Consider the following 23,517-nt stretch of genomic DNA (forward strand, 5'->3'; position numbering starts at 1 on the left):
TAATGCAAAGATTTCTTGCCTCTGTCTGCTTGCATTATCACGCAAATCTCATTGAAATTGTACAGTAGAAGGCTTTTTTTAAACCGAGAAGAGATGGGCAGCCGCTCAGGCTTTCTCGATTGTAAAGCACTTCAGTTGTTTCCCAGCCCAGAGGGTTTTATTCAGTAGAGAGTTGTTGTAGAGGAATCAGGGGTGGGGGTAGGTGATAGCTATGCAGAGGTAAGGGTGTGCTTTCAATGCTCACATTAATTGTTTTTTTCCCCTCACAGTTTGTAGCTCACAGTCCAGACCTGGATCAAACAGTAATTGACAAATACTGTAAGTTACAGAATTTGTTTCAACATGCGCAGCATGCATCATCAGTGTGTTTTATAGGGAAATTTCAGAAAGTGTATTTAAAAAAAAAAAAAAAACAGCCAAAAAGAACTCTGTAGCATATGTGCAGGAGGTTGTTTGACCAGGTTTGCACTTCTCTGAGACCAACCTAGTAACTATTGTATTTTATTTACAGTTTGACCAGATCAGGTCAGTTTGACCTCAAGTGTTGCGATTTGCTGACAAGCCGTCTGATTTAAGGACTTTAGTGTTTGTGGAATGATTCCAGTGCTCTGTGGTGTGCTTTTGATTGAATTATTTCCTAAGGAGTGTTCCAGATGCTACAAAACCGCACGTGGGTGAGTATTGTAGGTAGCTGAATTCACAGCATTATCTAAGATGCATCACATCTTATCAGTTTGTGAAAACAGGACATTGACATTTTCAGCCTGTCAGAATATTTTCTTTAGCCTCAGCCACCATGTGATGTGACACTAGACATGTTTAGGTTTCTTACAATGGAAAAAATGTAGTAATTCTCTCAAATTCATCCAAGGAAATGTATCTGAACACTTTTCTACTACTATGTAGATATTCTGTTTACCACACATTATTATAGCTGTGGCATGATGTTACGATAGTAATCTTCAATACTAAATACTTAATAAATCTGCTGTTTTTTCCCTAAGGCATACAGCGTTTAAGAAAACTGAGGATAAAAAAAGAGTCTGATAGTTTGTTCAGCCTGCAGTATGGGAGGCAGGAAGCACAAACTTGCAGGAGGACTTTTTACAAAGTTTAATTGGGATGAATAGTCCTAATATGGTGATAAAGTGATCTTTAATTATACTGCTGTTTATACACTATTTGGTTAGTATGTCATGTGGCTTGCATGTCACCGAATCCAACCACGAAACATTGTATTATAAGGTACTGCTAGAAGGCGTGTTAGGAGTCAGAAGCCATAATTCATGCAGTGCTGCATTTGCTAGAATCACACACAAAAGTTTATCCTAAGAGTGATGCTACAGGAGAGGTCATGGGGTCATTAAATCCCGAAGTACAATTAGTGAAAATTCTGGGCTGATTGTGGCACTAGAGGAAAGCTAAGGGGGACAAACAAAAAGGTTCTAATTAATGTTTTGAATGTCATTAACATCCATGAGAAATTTCTGCAAAATCTGCACATTGATTTCGTGAGTCAAGGGCAATTTCTGACGTGACGGTGAAGCTGGACTAGTATTCATACTGTACCAAACCATCACTATCACTGCCAATACAGTCTAATTAGGTTTTGAGATCCTACACTGGACCAGCATTTTGGGTGAACCAACCAATTGACCGACTGACTGAACCAACATCAGCATCCGTAGTGGGACAATTTGACAATCAAGAATGATGAAGTTCACACTCCGTCATTCGCTCAGAGGTCCGTTCACCTCTGTGTTTGGATTAGTTGTGGGTGGGCCTTTCTGTGCCTATCAACAACATCCTACACCTGCGCTGCACTCATGCGGGTCCTGATGGGTGGTGGTCTCCTCATGTGAGTGTATGTATGTGCATGTGTGTGGTTTCTTGTGCGATTGTGAGGGAGTGTGATAAATGTGCAGCTTGATGGTGTTGGTGTGAGCATGTCAGTGCGAGGAGTTGATTCAGTGATGTGTACGTGAGAGATGTTGAGCCACATGTGGGTGGTCGTCCTCTGATTTTTCTGTTATTCAATCTGTCTATCTGTCTGTTTTTCTGTCTGTCTTGGCCGGGCCATGTGCAAATCCCAACCATTCAACAGTTCTGGAGAGTAGATTGTATTAACCTCAATAATGGTAGTCTCTTTCCGTTTCTTTCTCACCCTCAACCCAGATGATGGCTCCAAGCCCACACCCACCATGGAGACTCATGTCCCCCCTGAGGGTGACGGTAAGTCTCCTCTAACTACTCCTCCACCTGTACCACTGTAGTAAGACCGGCACTTAAGCGCAGTTAGCTAGTTGCACAGCATGTATTCATATCAACCACGGTGAATTAAAGTGCGGCTCATAAGATTTCTGTTTTGTGTACTTTTAAGCTCTTGATCTTCAGATTGTTCTGATGCTGCAGTGTGTCAGACTTTTGATATTCAAACTGAAGATGTCATTTCTTAAGAATGCACCAATATATGAAATGGAAAACTCCAACTGTCAAAAATACCAGATGACAAATTTGATGTTTTTGGAAATTCTGGGATCTTGGATGCAATTTTCAGTTTGCTTTTGTGGGCAAAGCTTGGCTGCGCAAACGTTTGACACATGCAGCTTCTGATGGATACGGCACGGCTGGTTAAACAAAGCTTAGCTGTGGTAAATTCTCTGGAGCTCATCTGAAAGTCTGAAAGTTATTGACCTGCACTCTGTCCTCCTGTCATTGTAGAGATAACTGCTCCAACGCTGTGGATAAAACAACTTGTTTATAAGGAGAATAAGCAGAACAGCTCCACCTCCAGGAAACAAGGTGAGACAAAGAGACTCATCCTATTTCTGAAAATTGTACACATATTATATAAAACAGGATTAATATGATATAGCACATTATCAACAAATACCCATAGTTGCCAATACAGAGCTGTACAAACACAAGCAGCTTTGTCTGTGGGAAGCCAGTGAAGGATCATGCCCTTGATCATATCACTGTTAAACCCACCTCTCCTCCCAGTGCAGCCACCTACTCAAATATCACCTATGCATTATTTTCAGGATTCAATTATTAGCCACACATTGATCTTAAGATGACAATGAAAACTATACCAGAGAAGAAGCTCAAAAACATATAGTGAACACTTTGAAAGCATCAGCGTATCTCTGGTGTAACTGGTTTCAAAGCCACAAGTTTAAATGTAAAACATTTCCAGTTTAAAGACAGCCCTGCACTGCTGGGATTATATTTCTTGGTTTCTTTCCTTCGGTGTAATTTGTTTAGCTTTCTCTGTCTCCTTTTCAATTATGCTTTGACATGTTCACTACCCTCTGGGCAGCTGGGCGGCTTTCACGCTTCTGCAGCAAGTCAGTGAATGTGGTGGGGGGTTGAGTGTGTGGCAGTGTACAGTATGCGTGCATTAGGGTTGGATGGATAGCGTATATAGGTTAGCTGATATATGGAACTGGTGCATGTCTTTTATTACATAGTCTGCAAAATGTGCATTTCATTTGTTTATTTGCACTTTATATTTATTCATGCCATTGTTCAGTAGTGTTAAGTAATGTCTTCGATGGTGTTTAAATGTCCCACAGTTAAGGCTAATCAATTTTGATATTATTTATGTTTAATACGTGTTTTTAAAAGTGACCAGATTCGTATTAGGATGTGAAGTTAGCTCTTTCCCACACACACGATGGCGATGTGGCAGGGGAAACTGCGGTCGGAGGATTGTATTTTAGATGAGAGATATTCACTGTGACAGCTCTTTGAAACTTCTGTGGAAATATCAGCTTCCTGTTTTCAATTAGCATCCGGTGTCCTCAAAGCACGGGCGACAAGGCCGAGTGAGGGGGAGATGTCATCACGTTGAGACATGAGCGATGTGTGTGTCTGCTGCTGCATCTGCATGTGATTGTGTGTGTGTGTTTGTGAATACATGTGTCCATAAAAATGTGTGTATCTGTGATTCAGAGTTGGCACGTAACAAAGTATTGTACTAATGTGCAGTACTAATTTCATTATTACTACAGTATCCTCAACTTTTTCTTCACTACATTTCAGAAATATCAACATATTGTACTTTGTACCAGAGCTGGGCATTTCAAGCAAAAATACTAGTCAACATTCACAGGGAACCGTTTGACTATTCTTCCCAACTCTTCCTCACAGCCAGTGGTTTGACCTCTGATGCTGGACTATGTTGAGTTCTTTAGAAACAATTAGATTACTTGATTAGTCAATTGTAAAATTATTAACTGGCAACTATTTTTATAATTTTAGTCATTTTTCAGGCAAAAATGTTGAAAATATTTTTGGGTTTTCTTGATCAGATAAAACAAGAAATTAGAAGATGATACTTTGTTTTTGCCATTTTCTGACATTTTATAGACAAAATGATAAATCAGTTAATCAATAAAGTACAAAAACATTTAGAGTTTTTGACTTTTACTTTAAGGACCTGTTAATGTTGAACCTACAGTGCTACTTACAAAAAAAGAGCCAGTGTTTGGTTTGTCCGTTCTGGGCTACTCTAGAAACATGGCGTTGCAACATGGCGGACTCAGTGGAAGAGGCCTTCTCCCTCTGTAGGTATAAAGAGCTCATTCTAAGTTAACAAAAATGCAACAATTCTTATTATTATATTCCATTTCTGCCCCTAAATCCTACACATTATTCCTTTAAGTAAACATTCAAATGCGGTGCTTTTGCTTTTAACACAGGATTTACTTTTACTTAAGCAAAGGGTTGGACTACTTCTTCCATCGCTGGTGTGTTAGTTTGCAGTTTGCTTCATTCTCCTGATAGATGCCAGTGTTTTTGGCCCAACTCCAAACAGTCTGAGACTGTAAGCAGACAGCTGAGAGATAGCCTGAAATCATTACACAGAGTTTGCTTGCTTTCTTTTTGCCTTGCTTAAACTGTTACCAAAGAAGAAAAGCAAATCCTCAATATTTAAACTCCTCAGAATCAGAACCTTTCCCTGGGTTGTCTCTAGGCTGTCTGTCCCTTCACGTTGGAAAACCTGAGTGCTGATGAAGCAGCTCTCCTGTGCACACATGATCTACGTTATTCATTTACTGGCTCTCTGGATACCCCATAATTATGATTTAGAGCGATGCAGAGATTGTGTTAGTGAAAAGTGTTTGCTTAGGCAAAGCAATGCAAAGTCCATTTTTCAAAAAGATGCTTTGTTGCCAGACTCTGACATGCTGTTGTTCCAATGTTGTAAGGAGGGGGGGGAAGCGCTCTGTCATGCAGCTCATTTATAAAAGTGTGTGGAGAAGCAGAAACCCACTAACCACTGCTCCTCCCCTGTGGCAGCTCAAACAAAGGAAAAATAAAATACTGAAGGGACATAATGCGATCATGTAATCTAAGAGCATGATTTTTGTATAAAAATGTGCAATCTTAAAAAGAGATTGTTTCTTTTAATCCCATTTGCAAGTCTAGTTTGAGACAGCCTGCACTTGTTTTTTACTTTGTAGCACAATAAGTGATGAAATGTAATGTGTGGCGATCAAACGTGCTAACGAATGATGTGTTGAAAAGCAACACAGTTCCATTTTATGAGTGAACTCTCAATCATCTCTAGTTTTTCTGCACTCTAGGTCATAACCACACAGACATGCAGCTACATACCTACTCACAGAGTTCCCCTATTACCAACATTTCCGCTATTTTAACTGCAGAGAGGGCTTGTGAGAGACAATATTGCAGTGATTAGCCCACAGCTGAAAGCCATTGGAGTGAAGCGAAGAGGAGCGATCGCTGGGTGGGGTGGGGGCAGGTTCAGAGAAGGAGGTATTTAAGAGCAGAGAGAGAAAGAAAAAGAAAGTGAAAGAACAAGAGACAAAGACAGTAGAAAGGTGGGAGGAAGGGACTGAAATAGTGATAAAATGAATGATAAAGGAAGAGAAACTGGGAAATAAGGGAAAGAGAAGATGATTTAAAAATAGTTTCACTTGGCTCAGAGCGTGGAGGACGAGGGCCAAAGCAAAAGGCATAAAATGGGTCAAGCCTGCTCTCAAAGATACCGCAGACTGTCATTTTTGTCTATTATCAGTTAGCCCTGAAGAAAAAAACATGACCACAACAATGACAAAATTGTTACAATTCCTGACATCCACTTGTGTGGGTTTCTGTTTTTCAGAACAATATTTGTTTTCCGAGGTTTCGTGTTTCTCATCATTCAGTTCCTGCCGGGGGAAGAGAAGTAAAATTGAAAAAGAAACAAAAATAAAAAATAAATAGAGCAGAAATGCAAGGCAGGCAAAGATTGAATTTCACCTCCACGCAAAACTGAAAGGATTACATTGCAAGCATCCAGCCTATTTCCACTTATATGTATAGAAAAACAATTTTCTTTTGGGAATCCTTGCGCCTGGCGCCAGCGTAACCTCTGTATAATAAACAGTGCTAAATAATTTGGATGTGAAGGAGCCTTGGCGAGGACCAGAGCCACGGTACAGGGCTAAGAACACTTGAGTGTGAGTCTTTGCAGGAGAAACAGTTCTTTGGTATAGGGACACATTTAGCTCTCTGTTGGCAGCCATGCTCAGGAAACATGAACACCTCCTCTCTCTCTCTCTCTCTCACACACACACACACACACACACACACACACCTCCCACTCTCCTTGGCGAGGCCTCAGGTTGGCTGCTGTACCTGCCACCACTGTCACCTTCATCCTCACTGACACAGGGGGATAAGCTGCTGGTGGCCTCAAAAAGGTGACTTTTTTTTTTTGCCTGAAAACTAAGAAAAAGATCAATGTGTGGCACTCAGGCCCGTTCCCATGATGCATGCTCCATTTTCATATACGAGCTCTGTTGAGGTGACATATAAAAGCCTGTCAGTGATATTCAGATTTACAATGTGAAGGAGTGCTAACGATAACAAAAGCTCATTCACATCTATTAGAATTTAAGGATATGTTTATATTACAGCAGCAAGTTGCTATATAAACTATATAATATCTCATGAATGTCAATGAAAGGCTTCATTTTGCACATAAGATTGCATTAAAATCATCAGCATTTTTTGAAAATGGTTGCGTTGATTTTTTTTGCCACTTTGGGGCTGCACATACAACACTGAAAATACAACACTGACGTTCTAAAGTTGGTATAATGAAGGTGTTTGCAAATAATTTACACAGAAAGCAGATGTGGAGCAACATTAGCACTGATTTTGAATCGTCTCCACGATCAGGAGTGATGAAACTGAACTGACAGTAAAACCAAAACAATGAACTAAAAGATGCTAAAACTCTCTGTGGAGCAGTTCCCTCCATAAGGAAGCACAGACTCGGGTGATATTTCTCCGTTGGTTTGTCACTTAGAGCGACCTCTTTCATATATAAGTAGACAGTTGAGCCAGTTTAAGTAAAACACTTGAATGCTTCTTCATTTACTATTGTAGGACAGAAAATATACTTAAATTTCTGTACAAGAGAAGTCCCACATTTTAATTCACATGCTGTTTCCTGATGTTGTCTTGAATCAGGCAGTGACTGTGCCATATTGTCTTAATCATGCGATGGTTACTGGAAGTGTATGAGTTGAGACTACTGGCACTGCTGTGGGACTTAATCAGCTCCACAATGTGAAAGTACCACGTCACCACCTTGAAAAAAGGGCTCCAAACGGTTAGCACGCCCCCCTTATCGTAGCTTAATGCTTCATAGCGCTCTTGAATGGAAAATGAAGGATGGATCAGGAGTGGTTAAAGCACACTTCATCGCCACGGTAACAACTCTAGCACGCAGCTCTGTTGTACTTGGCTTAAGAGTGAGCAATGGACTAAATGGATGTGAATGTAAATAGGGCCGAGCGGCTGTTGTTGAATGTATGACAGATATGACAGATTGTGGTGGGTAAAGACTTCCTGATTCAACCTGAGGAAGGACCAGTAGGTTTTTTTGGTAGCAGTGCTTCACATTGAAGTCCAGCTGCTTGAAGTGGGACCATTAGAATATGTTGTGGGATACAGATGAGTTGATAAAGCTTGGTGAGGTTTGTTTGTGTCCATCCTACACAAGTGGTGGATTGCAGCATCTGTGACATACGGCAGGTTTCCGAAGGAATTTTTCAAGCTTTGTTTTTAGAAGGCAAACATATTTTGGTGAAAACAAGCAACCTCGGATGATTAAGATTTTTTACTCTACAGTATTTCCAAGACCAACGATAAACGTTCATGCTCAGACTACATAGTAATAAGTTCACCAGGGACACAACCTCCACTCCACTGCTTAACAACGTGATGAATGACGCCCGACATTCAGTTGCATCACGAACCATATGCCTATGGCATGAAGCAGCATTTAAGTTATCCTGAAGCCAGAGAGAACACAGACTCTCAAACTTGTAAAACCTGTTTCTGTTCCCAAAAGTCAACCCTATATATGCCTAAATCTGTTGCCAACAAAAAACAGAGAGCCCTAAACGTGCAACCGTTGGTCTATAAAGTGCTACAGAGATTGCACTTTACACCAACCAGTAGGTGACCACTCACAACTGAAATTGGTTGATCGACAGACATTGGGCAACTTGCTTTCAAAAAGGGACCTACACTAAGTACAACACATAAAAGCATGCTACTATAAATGCCTTGAGTAATCGTTTTCTAAATTAAACATTACCAATTAATCTTCTGACAGATGAGTATTTGTGTGTTTCTGTTGTCTCGATTTGGTGCGTCTGTATTGAGTGTGTTTCTCATGGTTTTAGAGAAAGTTCCCTCTTGTGACCAGGAGCGACAGAGCGCACTGGAGGAGGCTCGGCTGAATCCTCGCGAGGCCATTTTCATCCCCGACTGCGGGCCTGGAGGCCTTTACAAACCGGTCCAGTGCCACCAGTCCACAGGCTACTGCTGGTGTGTTCTGGTGGACACGGGACGGCCCATTCCTGGAACCTCCACCAGGTAGTATCATGGATCAGAAAAAAGCTTTTTATTAAGCTAATAAGGCATTCATACATCCATTGGAAAATATAATAACCTTCCTTTGAAATGAGGCAAATTTTATTGATACCAGTGCTGGACAACACATTTAGAAGCACAAGCAAGAACGTATACTTTTAATGAGAAATGTTGTTTCCACATACCTTCAGTACAGGTGTTTATCCCAGATGTTTTCAACAATGTTCAAAACCAGAGAAAGCCGTAATTTTACTTAAGCTAATGACGCGTTTCATTTAGTTGCCTCCAAAGGCGACACGCGAAACACCAGATGGTGATAGCGAGGAGGGAGGTCAGCAAACGTGACTAACATAACGTGAATAAAACTTTAACAATGAACAACAATGAAGACAACACATGCTAAATGCTAACGCTACATGCTCACAGAGACAATGCTAACATGCTGATGTTGTTTGGGTATAATGTTTACCATGTTTGCCGTATTAGCTTAGCATGCTCTGTCCAACAGACCAACATTGTCATCCTTCAAGCTAATGGCTAAAAGCTACTTTTGCTGCTTACAACCAAGTTTTTTTTTTTTTTTTTTTTGAGAAATTCTGGATCCAAGCTGCTACTGCCGGCTCACTTGGCACAACAATTAGCGTTGAGCCCTGGTGGGAATATCATTTGGCTGGCCGTAAACACTCAATGTTTGGTATGACGTTTGTTTTCAGTGCAGTTGCTGCTGTTTATACTGCTTTCAGGGAAAAGGCGGAGGCACAATGGATATTTGCAAGAGCTATATGTCACAGAGATGGAGATGAGGCAACAGAAAAATATTCAATAAATGATGCCCATCGCTCACGTTTTGGTTGTTTAATAACCTTTCATGATTTGTATCTAGAACATGAATATTACTTCTTAAAACACAGTGCTACATAAAGAGAAACAGATTGGATGTTTGAAGAACTGTAAGCATGCACTGTTAAATAGATGAGCTGTTTTTGTTCCTGAAGGGGCATCATCATTCTCTCTCCACAAGACGGTTTATGTTTTACAGGATGAGGTACAGACTTTTTTTCCAATCAGAAAAAGTTAGCTGGTGTTCTGCCTGGCTGCTTTTCGAATACATGATAACACAGGTTTAGTTTCAATGATGAGATACTAGCGTTTTTTAATTGAAAGCCCCAAAAAACCTAAAATAAATCACATGCATGGTAGCAAAACTTGCACAGACCAAATTCTCATCTGCATTACGAGAGATATTGAATGGCAACCTTGAGGCGATTATTTCTTCACATAAGAATTTAATGTATTTTGGACTAAACCTCATGTCACTCATCCCAATTTCTTTCCTCTAGACAGCATCGTGTCGAGTCATGCATCAGACATCCCGTCTTGGATCAGTGGCCCTGCAGACTGTGAAAAAAGAAATGACAACTTGCTTTTACTTTGAATAAAAAAAAAAGAAAAGAGGCAAATGAGACACACATGCTCAATTTTCCATCCTATTCAAGAAGCACTGATAGCCAGGAGAAAACGAGTCATGCCACGCATAACGACAGTTTGTTATGGCTCTGAAAGTGAGCTTTGTGCACATCAAATCAAATTTATTTATTATGCGTGTATAAAAAGAACGGTTAATCACTGTCATTAATTCTTTACAGATCAACAGTTAATACACACATTAAAGCCGAAGAGCATAAGGTTGCAGTTTTAAGAAGCTGCAAACAGAAAAAAGGTGTACAAATGCACGCAAGACATCAGGGAGGGTGCATGTTTTCAAAATGGAGATAAAGATATTTGTCCTGCACCAATAACATCTCCTGGTTTTCAGCTCCACCTCAGATTGTTCTGGAAGGTCTGGAAGGAAAACAGGAAAATCTTTTGTGGTGTTTTTGTTTTGTTTAGTCTTCAGTTCCAGGCCATGTTTGATTTTTGTTTTATTTCCTACGGCTGAGTTTGTCATTGTGGACTAGTTTCTCCTTTGATGTCTCAGGTTTTTCGCACATTGCTGAGACAGGTTTATTCTTTGCTTCTTCAGCGCTTGCTAATGTTTCTGTCTCATGCAGCCGTATTTCCTGCTGTCCTCTCCTCTCTGTGTATTACAGGTACCAGACGCCGGAGTGTGACGGTGCTGCACGATCTCGCGTCTCCGACACAGAAGATCCCTTCCAGGGCAGAGATCTGACAGGTTTTCTTTACTTTTCACTGCAGTTCAGTTTATTTTTCGGGCTTTGGATTGCAGAAACATTCTTAGATTTCGATTGATGTCGTTGTATTTTTAACAAATACAAGGCGGATTAAATTAGATTTCTGTTACCACACGACATGCATGCAGTTTACAAGGCTAAAAGTGGCAGATTCATCACTGAAATCTGCAGGCTTCTCATTTCTACCTGGCGACCATAGTTTTTTGCTGTCACTGGCACATTCAGCTGTAGCTGGTTGGCTTCTTAAGCTAACATCAGCAGTGTAAGTTGGTTGGAAACACTAATGATTTGATGGGGTTAAATTTATTTCTTTTCGTTCATATTTTTTAACTGTATGATTCGCTGTCACTGAAAAGACTGCTGCGGATGACCATGTCTGTTTGGCAAATGTAATGACGTGAATATTGAGTTTGTCTAAAGAGCGGAACAAGAGCTCCGAGCCGGGCTCTGTTTCCACACGGTGGCAAAATACTACACGGTGGATTTTGCTAGTTGTGAGCGGGGTTTCTGAACCTGTACCCAACGTTTATGTAGCAATAAGTCTCCTCAGCCCTGGAAGTAATGCTAGGTCACCACTGTCGGGAGTGAGCTAGTTAGCTCACTTTTGCAGCTTACTTTAGAAAAGAGAAACACAGTTATCGATTTCCTGCTTTGCTCTTCTGTGGTTTTTGAAAAGGCTAAAAGAGAAAAAAAAGACACCACCCTCCAAACTGTATTTAGGGAGCTTCTTCTCTTGCTACATCCCTTTGCATCGCTTCAGAACGTGGAGACACCCAAAGCCTGCCCAGCTTTGCTTAGTTACAGCTGCTGATTGGACAATCGCTGTCGAAGTGAGGGGTTTAGAAAACAGTCAATTAATAGCATTGGAGCTCAGAGACTTGGAAAGTATGTCTGTGTTCACTGGATACAGGAAATACAGTTTTCCCTCCTTCGTGCTAACTGAGGGTTTTGATTAAGAATCGACCAAACCACACTTTGTGGTGTTGGATTCCCCGGCAGCAAAGATCAGAGACTCTCGTCTAAACCAGAGGTCGTAACCTCGGCTCATACTCCTCTGCCCTTGTTACTGCTCACTTACTTTTGTTGCCCCTCTGTTTCCCCATCATTTAAGGTTGCATTGTAACTCTTATTTAATTCCCCATCTGGTGAGTTTACAGAGTCAAGCATGACTCCTGACTGTGCAGCAGATGTGTGGCATGTTTTATGAAGGTGTGAGTGTTGCGGGGTGTGGTGGTGAAACTGTGGGGGGCTGCTGGGGGTGTTTTAGACCGCAGGGTGCTGAGTGGAGATATTTTTATGTACTGTAGAGGATGTTCTGAACCGCCACAACAAAGCACAATATTTCATGGTTGTCACATCAAGGCAAGAGGAGAAAAGAATGCTTGAGAGGGCAGTCTATTAACAGCATGCAGCTACAGGTTCAATCTCACTGTACACAAAGTGGCACAATACCACCTCTGTCAGGGGGAGCAGATAACAGCTCTTCCCCCGAGACCAAAGGCTGGGATGTGTTTTCTTTTAGTTCAGGCAATTCAGGAGCTTAATCTAACATTAAGGTACAGTTTTTTGGGGAAAAGAAGATGAAGATGAACTCTGTTTACATTCCCTCCTCCCACATAGCACTAATGAGTAGGACTGAAATATAGTGTCAGATTTCATTACATTATCCTCGATAGTTTTTCTATGCTAAGCTACACTTTTCACAGTGGTGGACACTAAAGCTCATAGCAAACATGCAAGTCATGTCAATTTTGCCATCTGCTCATTTTACATGGACTGTGACACACACACATTTTCACACACCCAATGTAGTACAAACAGAACTGAGTGTGTGTGTCTGCTGTCCAACCTGCTCTCCATGTCCATGTCGGTTTCAGGGTATGTTAAGGATTAAATGATGACTAAACCAGCTGCTCTGTGATAAGTTTATACCAAAGAGAGAAAGAAAAAAAATGTTTATCTGGACTGTCTGAAGTTCTTAGAAGAAGGTAGAAAAGTCTTGTAAGGTGCTGCGAAGTGATTAATGTCATAAAATTGTGATTAAAAAAAGCCTCTTTCGACTTATTTTTCTTGTGGAATGGATTGAAGCAGTTCTGTAGAGGGCTAATGATAGTTCAGGTGAAAGGAAGTAAGGAACTTGAAAAGATGTGCCACAGGTGAAGATTGCTTTGTTTTAATGGTATAAGATGCCTGATATGATGTGTGTATTTTTAGAGAGACAAGCTTGTTTGGTGCAGCTTTAGCGTGTTTTAAAGTATCACGGTTAACTAGATTAAATCCAAGTGGCCCAGAGCCCAGAGGTCCAGCACCACACTGTGTCCTTGACACCTTGCCACATAGGCAGCGTACAACATAACGGTTTGCGCTTCATAACACCCTAATTTAACACTTGGATTAAGGCGCAGCAAGGCAGTGCTTCTCTGAGCTTGTCGTGTCGAGGCAAATGCTAATTGGATTCACCTGGCAGGGCAGCGGACCACCTCCCACATAACTGAGCTGGCACAAAAGGAATGAAAAGACAAGAACGGAGCAGAGAACAAGGAGGCCACAAGCGCTCATAGGAAGGGGAGGAGGCGATCGACTAAGAAAGCCTGGGCGAAAGAGGGAGAGACTGAAAAAAAAGAATGAGAAGATTAGTTTACTATGCAGCTGCGTTTGAAGTTTCCCTTTAAGAGACACAATTAGGAGGGAAAAATTTGCACTGGTTTAGCGTGCTTTTAAAACCATACATCTGGGCAATTAAAAAGAGCTACCCAAGGTGTTCAGAATTGTGTCATAAAAGTTAACAGGTCTGCACTGCTCAACAAAACTCTCTCATCACCGCACACTTCTGTTCCACGTCTCGCCATGTGCCTCAGCTCTGCTTTCTGAGGTCTTACAAAACAACCAAGCTACGTCTTTCGCCTCTATTTAAAATATATTCATAATGATTCACCAGTAATTGTTACATAAGCCAGTTAACAGATACACCTGGTTCGTCATTACGCTGTGGACAAGGTTTGCATGCTTTCTTTTACTGTGTAACAGCCGTTTTCCGTTTGACATCTGTCATCCTGGCTCACTAGTGTGGAGGCTTTAGAGGCACTTCACCTTCGCTGCTCTGTAATGACTCAAATTAGTTGTGGAAGGTAATTTTGGTGGATTTTTTTGTCTTTGATTTGTGCCAGGCTGCCCAGAGGGGAAGAAAGTGGAATTCATTACAAGCTTGTTAGATGCTCTCACTACAGACATGGTGCAAGCCATAAACTCACCAGCCCCCTCTGGTGGTGGGAGGTAAGTAGTGCTATGTAGACATTTGTATCTGAGCAGGATACCTCATGGCTGATTCTTCATGGAAAACTTCCATCTTTTCTGGTGTTACTCTAATAATCTTTCACTCTGGTTTTATTAATTAAATGCTTATATTTTATCTCTGACGATTCAGAGATCTTGGCACAGAAACCGACAGGGTTTGGTGCTAACTTACCATCAATGCTAGAACACTAATGAGACTGAAAGGTATTTGGTTAAAAGCTGCCCATGCTGTCCTAAAAAGATGAATCCATTCCTCAAAGCAAAGTAGAATATTGATTTTAAGGAATTTACTGCAAGATAAGTTGTAATAAAAAATATGATGTAGGTTTCTGACATAAAACGACTGCCTGAAGTATCCACATCATTTTGTGACTTCATATCATTAGAAATCAACAAACTGGACCAATGTTTTTTGAGTGTGAAGTGATGTGATGACATGTCAAGTGTCATGCATGACTAAGAAATGTTTATCAGCCAACCTTAAATGCACATCATCTTTATTGCATGTTTATTGGTGTGGCATTGTTATGTCTAACGGTGAAGAGGTATTTCTACATATTCCCTTTATGAAACATCCATGTTTGAACTCCTATCTTTTCCACTGACCCTAACCAGGTTTGTTGAGCCTGATCCCAGTCACACTTTAGAGGAGAGGGTGGTGCACTGGTACTTCGCCCAGCTGGATAACAACGGCAGCCAGGACATCAACAAGAAGGAACTTAAACCGTTTAAGAGGTACCTGAAGAAGAAAGCCAAACCTAAGAAATGCGCCCGCAAGTTCACCGACTACTGTGACCTGAATAAGGACAGAGCCATTTCCCTGCAGGAGCTGAAAGGCTGCCTGGGCGTCAGCAAGGAAGGTAAGAGGAAAAGGAAAGCTGGGAAAAAATTGAGCGGGTGGAAACGGGATGGTTGAGTGTGTTCGCAGGGTCATAGAGTGGGGTCATGACCCTGGTATGAACCTTAAGCCAGCTTGGAAAATCTGCATATAGAGTCTGGCCTCCTTCAACAACTAGTTAGAGATTCCATTAAGCATGCAGAACTCATCTACTCCAGTTTAACAGCTGCTTCAATGAAATAAAATGAATGAATAAACGAATGAGTCTCTTATGGAGATTAGATTAAATCTATGAGAATAACAGAGGCACTTAGTTGTGGTAAAGTGATCGTTTTCTATGAGCTTTTAAAAGTATGCAAGTGTTAACCACAAAACACAAACCCATTTTTATTCATACCCACACTAGATTTTTACCAATATATTCATCATGTCATAGTTTTAAAAAGTTAAGTCAGTTGTTTAGAGGAAGGGATGTGGTGCATGTGACGAACAGATGTGTTGGCAGTCTAAATAAGGCACACGGCTGCACTTAGCACTCACTGATGAATATTTAGACGAGACTAATGTATTAGTTGATCCTGGACGCTGCCTGGGCTGGAAAACTGAAACTACTCATCATGAGTGTACAAACTGCTCAGAATAGAGCTCATTAACAACTGCCAGGGCAGCATACAGTAAGAGGCTGCTGCCATCTACAATCCTAATGTCATACAACCAAGAGAAGAAGAAGAAATGATGAAATTAAGTTTTAAGTAGAAGATTCCCAGAGATTGTGACACATTTAACAAATAAATGACAAAGTAAGCTTTTAATTCACATCTCTGTGATCTCTGTTTTTCCTCTTTTGCAGGCAGCTCAACGACAAGCGGCAGCCAAGGGACAAGGCAAGGGACAAAATTGTTCAGTAAGGCAAACTAATATGCTTTGACTAACGTCGGCTGCCTCTGGCTTTGAGTGCTGTGGTTGGCTTCATGTGTAACCCATTAACATGCACACTGGTGAAACGCATCAGTTTGGAGTAGATACAGCTCGTTGACACAGCAGCGTTTGATTTACGTGAATTGTAATGAGCACTGAAGTTTGAGGTGTGTCCTTGTGTATTTGTATGGATGTGCAGTTGTGTGTGTGTGTGTGTTTCTCCATGGCCATGATGTCTTGTCATCAGTTGTGCTGCTATTTTAGAGAGTGGTTTTGTCTCTAGTCTCCAAAAAGAAAAAAAAGTCTCCAGTTTGCAAACATATTTGACAAAGAAAACCAGCAAATCCTCAAAATTTAAAAGCTGTAATCAGAGAATGCTTGGAATTATTGCTTGAAAAATTCCTGACACATTTAATTGATTATTAAAATAGTTGCAGATTAATTTTCAGTTAATCAGCTAATCATCTTTCTATCTATCTTTTACTTTCTCAATATCTGTTGGGATTCCCCTAGTTGAGTGATTATTGGTCCCGTTGGTGCTGCTGACTTTGGCCACTGAGCCAGTTCAGCGCCACATAGCCCTGAGGTCATGTGTTTACCCTGGCACTGGCCCAACACGCCAGGAGAACAGTGGCTCAGAGCGGGCATAACGTCAGGCCTCTCGGACCCTGGGCACAGCTGCCAGGATAAACAGCCCCGCTATTGGAAGAGCAGAAAAGGAGGCTCGGTTGTTTTTCGCTGTGGTCACTGAATCTCTCACCTTCATGCTTAAGAGCTGGAGGTAAATGGCCTGACAGCTTTATACAGCTCCCTCTGCTGCCACTCAGGCACTCTGAGCTAGTGATGATTGTGGAGAGAGTGAGGTATTTAAAAAGAGAGAGAGAGACAGAAAGGCTGCATGAAGGAAGCAGGAGTCTGTGAGAACATATGGCAGCATTCTGCCTTGACTAAGATAGACGGCCATTGTGTTCAGGTATGCCTAGCTGATCCTCAATGGCCTGGATCCCTTTAAGTCAAGCTGCCTTTGCCAGGCATTAAATCTTATCATGCTCTGTCGCAGCTTTGGATCGTCACTGGAGTGTTGTTGGAGATATTTACAGTTTACAGTACGTGCTTTTGGTGAAGGATTGCAAGCATGTGGGGCAGAGTGGAGCACATCTGTACAGTATGAAGCTCCACACTTTTTGACACGTTGGCAACAGCAAAGGAAAACATCTGAATACCTTGTGTGAAGTCTGAAGTGCTGGAAAGGGTGGCATCCATCGTTTGACGAGACTGGAATCCTCATTATAGATGAGATATGAAACAGAAGCCCAGGGCAGTGATTTTCTGGGTAAACTCTTCTCACACCAGGCCATGGATGAGCAGCAGGTCTGGTTCAGATGGCTGCAGCATTATGTCTCGTTCGCTGTAATGAGCAAAATGCAAAAATGTTTCACTGTTAAATATGTTGCAATGCGCTTTGGCAGCAGGGTTCATGACGTTTCTTTTGAAAGTCTTCATTCCATTTAGAAAGGCGTAAACACACGTTTGAATAAGTACAAACACATGCGGGTGTGCATGTATGAATGCACCAAAATACACCAGACATGGGCATACAGAGTTATATTTGAGGATCAATTGGGAGTGTTTATAGAGCCTTTTTTGCAACTTCCTGCAACTTTGCATTAAAAGCAGACTTTCACAGTTAGTTAAGTTTCATTTTATTAGGAAGTCTCACTGAGATCAAGATCTCTCTTGGGAGCAATTTACACACAATACACTGCATCACATCAAGATAAATCAGTCACGCATAGTCATCACACACAAACATTAATTCGAACAATCAAAAGCAAGGTCCAAAATTAGCACCTGCCACTCGCCAAATGCAAATAAATCTACCTTAAAAGGTCAGCTGCCATTGGCTGGCTGCTAAAATAGACCAGTGTCACTACAAACTCTCATCACTGCAACACATGTTGCTTGACCTCGTTCTGTTTTGCATCGACTCACACTGGTGACGGCGTGCAACATATGACTGTCAGTACCCGCCTCCACTACCAGCAACACTGGTACCACAGAGGAATATCTGGTGCTAACTGCAAAGAGAGTCTTCAAGTACGCAGTGGCAAGGTTGTGGCAGTGGTTGAAAAATATTTGGTCTGTTAGTTTTTTCAGTTTACCAGTAATTGGCCGTATGTCGAACTTAATAGTCCCTCAGAGGGATGAGTGTCCCACTTCAAGCTGTGTTGCAGTTACTTACAGTAGCAAGGCCCATCGTACTGAAAACCAGATCTACAGCTTAAAGTTGGTACGAGGAACCTCAACCTATCCTATGAACTGGTTGTTCACTTGAACTCAACTAAGGCTGTTTAGTATCTCAGCAACTTAGATAACAAGGCCTTACACATGAAACACAGGTATGCTGGTGCCTTCTAGATGTCAGTGGTGAACATCTAATCTTCTTAAATAGCCCACAGCGGTGAGTTGTCTTGAGTACTGAACAGGAGGGCCACTGAGTTAAATCGCATCCAGTGGTTCAGTGGTTAAAGGGTAGTAACAGCATGAGCATACAGGATATTTACATGATCCAGCGAAGATATTTCATGGATTAAAATGGTCTGTCAGGAGAAAATTTGAATTTTTAGGTTTTGGGGAATTAGTCATCCTGACTTTTGTAGGACAGCAAGAAGAAAGAATAATGTAGGCAACCTTTGAAAAGAAAGAGTCTAGTTTGCCTACATAAATATCAATCTGACATCACTCAGCACAGATCGCTGAGAGGAATATGAGCATTATTGCCACCTCATTACTGAAGGTATTTTGGGCTGATTTCACCTGTCAAAGACCATTTTAAACTTCCTGCAGGCATGGCGTGCATTGACAAAAACAGTCAGAGGTGCACACACGCTTTTTGTGTCCTGCCTGCTGTTTTATGTCAAACTCCTCTCTTCCTTTCTCGACTCCTTTCCTGCTCTCTCGTCTCTTCCTCCTCTGTTTGTCCTGGCTGTGTCCGTCATTAGGCAGGAATGAAAGGAGGGCATTATGAGGCAGGCCTGGCACCGAGGCTGCAGGACCATTAGAGAGCCCAGAGCCCTGTCCTATCCGAGCCAACAGCAATTACTCCACACCACTTGTGTTTTAATTACTGTGACATCAGCTCCACACACTGTACTGTGTTAAGGTCGACAGAGAGGACTGTGACAGTTAGATAAGCGTTACTTACTAGTATTAAGGTGATAAGTTTGCTACAAACCCCTTATTTCATGGGCTGAGAGTAAACTCAGGCCTGTGTATCCAAGTCCTTTTTCCCCAGTTACCACCATGTACAGGTATACCATGATTCCCAGCTCTTGAGCCAAGTGTCTTTATTGGCTGGTCCCAGGTGAGGCGAGGCGATTCACCGCTAGACAGGATCTGCTTTCAGCTCTTTATCACAAGTGGGGCCAAGGTGTCCAGGGAGAGGCCAGGGAGCTTTGTGTTGTTAATGGCACAGACAGTGTCCTCAGTGACTGGGAGGAGTGGAGGGAGAGGACCATTCGCTGCTCTGGAGCCGGGTAATTGCAAAGCCGATTCATGCACTACTGTTGCCCAGCTCCTTACAACAGAGACATTTATCTGAGCTAAAGAGACGAAGGACATGACTTCACCAGAAAGATATCAGGAAATATTGTGGACCTGCATAGTTTAACAGTGAGAACATGCCACTAATGCTGCCAAGGTAAAGAGTTTATGACACTGAAAGTACAAAATACTACAGTTCTGGTTGCTGAGTTGCACCATCTTGCTTGAGGAGTTACTTAAGCATGAACCAGAACACCAGAAAGGCCAAACTGCAGTCAAACGACAGCCGGTCTGAATCTTAGAACTAAAACATCTTAACATTCAAATATCTCTTCCTGATTTCTTTATATCCTGGATTTTGCTCAGGTGGTTGCCAGACTCAAGGATGCAAAAGTTGGCTGGTCAGTCCTCAGATGTAATGGTCCAAACCAAACAAACAATCTACATGACAACTGTTATTGTGTTTTATGATCTCCACATGTTGAATTGCAACAATGTTTATTTGCCCCTCATCAGGCCAAAATTTATATTTGTTCAAAAGAAACATGTAACTTTACTGAGCTCATTCATGGTCCTCAGAGGACGAACCCTCTCCATTGTGGCTCTCCGGGGGCTTTCCTTCAGTGCTCTCCAGTCAGGTTTTTTTTAAATATAATTTTTTATACAAAATATAAAAAATTATAAGATTTAACTGTGGATATTCATATTGAATATGTCCATAGATTTAATTATTAATCAGGATTATATTACATATAACAGTTGGTTTCACTGGAGTGTTCTTGTGGCCAACTGCAAGATGTTTTGAAAGATAAAGCTTTGAAAGTTTTGAAAGATAAAGCTTTCTTTACATACTCTTTGCTGTTGCGGTGGCTGGTCATAAAAGCATGTACATGAAGGATTTTTTACTGTTTGTGTTAAAAGAAGAAAGATTTTAATATTGTATGAATACTGGAGTGGAGCTGATTCAGGGTTGTGCTCTTGTAACAAAATTGAGATGTATTTCCATAAAAATGTTACAGCTTAAACTGCAAACACTAGTCACCTGGATCCAACTAGGATCTCCAGGGTAGGAATAGGTGGCCATAATATTTTATTGTACCCTCTTAAAGTATAGGTGAAAGCATCCACTACAGGACTCACTCATATGGAAGGTAACCTGTGATTTATGGAGAACTGGAGGGATTGTGATGCTTTAAAGTTCGAACAAAAGACTCAAATGTGAAGCAAATGCATCGTCTGATTTCTGTGGTCAAATCAGCTGGACTTCTGCTTCACGGCGAGCATAACCAGCACTGACAGACAGCGCACCTGCATGTCTCCACCCTCACACACAACCTCATGTAGGCCAGTAGAGTCTACACACACACACACACACACGCTGCAATGTGCACACACAAAATACAGATAGATGGAAAAACATGCACACGCAACCCCATTTTGAATGCCCAAACACACAAATACAAATGGGTGCATACAAACACACTCACACGCAGCCTGAGCTCTCACAGGACTCAGGAGGACCTCTGCTCCCCTCTGACAGCCATCTGTAAGCAATCTGAGCTCTTTACCCATCTTCCTTTCCTCCCAGGCTTCTCCTCCTTTCTTTCGTTCTCTCCCTCTGCCCCCCCCTCACCCACTCATCTGATTGATGAGCGAGCAGTCCATCCCTCGTGCAGCACACTGACTGTCCCATGCAGTCTCCGCACAAATGCAACACAACATGAGAGACCTATTGAGTTATAGCTTGGCTGCAACATAACGTCCGCACATGTGATGGTGCGTTTGGAGCGTTTTGGGTGTAGGTGGGGTTCAGCTGCTTAGCAGTCTTTAGTCTTTAGTTAGAAACAACTGACTTTATCCTTGCTTTAATGTGCAAGTGACTTTCTTGTAACCTCAAGAAATCAGAAAGAAACTAAAAAGAAAAACAAGGAATTTAAATAGGCCTGATGTAAACTAAACTTATTTACTGTTTTTACTCATGTATGGTCACAAATTTTGCTTCACATTTAATTTTAAATGGACGACAACTTAGAAAGCAGAAGCCACATTAGCGCGCTGAAGTGGCTTTTGACAAGGTTTACTTTTGTTACACACCCGATTACTTTTAATGTAATATAAAATTAGAAAAAAAAAACATAGTGAGGTAAATGAAAAACAAAATTGATAAACTAGTATATTTATTTTTGGTTCTTAACAAAATTAAAAGTCTGGACTGGGGTCTATTTAATTGTTTAACTGAGGGAAAGTGATGTGCTTTAGAGGACGAGAAATCAGCTGCAGAGGATGGAAATGTAGAAGTACAACTTGCTTTACTACCAGTACTTTTTTTAAACTATATTTTACATTATTTAACTTGTGTGAGTCTGTCTGAGTGAGCTTCTGCCTGTAGAGCGATGCCATTGTCTTGTCACGCAGCAGTTTTGTGTGAATGCATCTGCTTGCTGGATACTGAAACAGACTACTTCCTCCCCCCCGCTCTTGTCTGTCTTTCTGTTCCCAGTAGGTCGTCTGGTGTGAGACAAGAAGGATCCAGAAGCTGAGACGGGACCAGAGGGCACAGAGGGAAGCCATCTGTACGCTTGCTGACGGGAAAGAGAAAGATGGAGCAGAAAAATTACGAAGTTCCTGAGTTTCAAAAAAACGAACAGAAAAACAAGAAAACGAAGCGGCGCCAAAATATTTGCACTTTCTCCTCCCTGTGTTTGACATTTTATCTGTTTGTACGTGTTTTTTTTTTCCCCGCTTGAAGTGACTGAAAAGGTCTCGGTAAGAATGAGAATATATTTGTTAAAAGATGACTCACCACTGGAAGATGTGCATGTCACCACATTTCCCCTTGTGTTTTGTCTGCCGTGGTAATTTGTTCTCTCCTCAGATAACAGGAACAGGTACTAATGCGCATTTTGTGGCTATTAAATTCAACTTATTATTCCCCTGTTACATATAGCAGCACACAGGCCAGTGGTAGCTCACTAAAGACGAGCTTACAGTGAGTCACATTCAGCCCAAACTCACAAGGAAGAGCTATGGCAACGTAGAGCAGTTTAAACGAATGTGTAATGTTGTATGTGAACATGCAATATTAAGTGAACGGCATGTATTAGAATTAAACTGTGACCATGAAGTCTAATTTATCAGCACAGAATTAGCTGTATGAATCCCCTTGCACTGTACAGAACTTTCTAGGAACATTAACATTTGGGTTTAACCATGAGCTCAAAGTCCGAGATGTGTTTTGTCTGGTTTTTGTTCAGTATATACCAGCGTTTGGAAAAGCTAGCAGCAAGTAAGTCATTACTTGACTTTACCACACAGTTACTTAAAGGTGTAACCCAAAACCAATGCAAGACCGTTATGTTGTATGTAGTTTTCTCAGTTATCAGCATGTTGTCTGCACAAGATGCCTTGAGGTTTCCATTGTTTTTCTACTTTTTTATAAAGTTTGTGCTACAAAAATTAAATGAATCTAGTCATAAAATACATGTCAAAATGCAAACAGTAACAGATTGTGAGAAATGAAAATGTGTAGTAGTCATCAGTAATAAAAAAGGTATTATGAGTAAGTACAAGTTATGCACCCCCCCACCTCACAACACTGGTACAGTACATAGACGATCCGAGCAGTATACCAACACAGCTTAACACTGTAGCACCCAGCAGGTAAAACCTTTGCACATGCATGTGGCAGCATGAACATATTAAAGCTGCATTCATTAATTTTTGACCACTAGAGGGCTAAGGCATCCCAGAACTAAAGGGACAACCCTGAACTAATGAATGAATTGAAAACTGCCTCATGAAGTTGCTATGACTAACATGTTAGCAGTA

General features: G+C 41.3%; 1 protein-coding gene across 2 annotated transcripts in view; it reads left to right on the top strand.

Moving 5' to 3' along the window:
• The window catches only part of smoc1 (SPARC related modular calcium binding 1), a 46,078-nt gene extending 23,653 nt beyond the window's left edge, over positions 1-22,425 (top strand). For both annotated transcript variants that reach the window (XM_041953764.1, XM_041953765.1), the window contains 8 exons: positions 2,176-2,232; positions 2,722-2,802; positions 8,715-8,907; positions 10,995-11,077; positions 14,264-14,369; positions 15,006-15,250; positions 16,079-16,132; positions 22,190-22,425. In XM_041953764.1, the coding sequence (XP_041809698.1) occupies positions 2,176-2,232; positions 2,722-2,802; positions 8,715-8,907; positions 10,995-11,077; positions 14,264-14,369; positions 15,006-15,250; positions 16,079-16,132; positions 22,190-22,206 (836 nt within the window). In that variant the 3' untranslated portion in view covers positions 22,207-22,425. The remainder of the gene's footprint in view (positions 1-2,175; positions 2,233-2,721; positions 2,803-8,714; positions 8,908-10,994; positions 11,078-14,263; positions 14,370-15,005; positions 15,251-16,078; positions 16,133-22,189) is intronic.
• Positions 22,426-23,517: the final 1,092 nt, after the last annotated feature.

This window comes from Chelmon rostratus, chromosome 15 (genome assembly GCF_017976325.1).
Source record: "Chelmon rostratus isolate fCheRos1 chromosome 15, fCheRos1.pri, whole genome shotgun sequence".
NCBI classification, from domain to species: domain Eukaryota; kingdom Metazoa; phylum Chordata; class Actinopteri; order Chaetodontiformes; family Chaetodontidae; genus Chelmon; species Chelmon rostratus.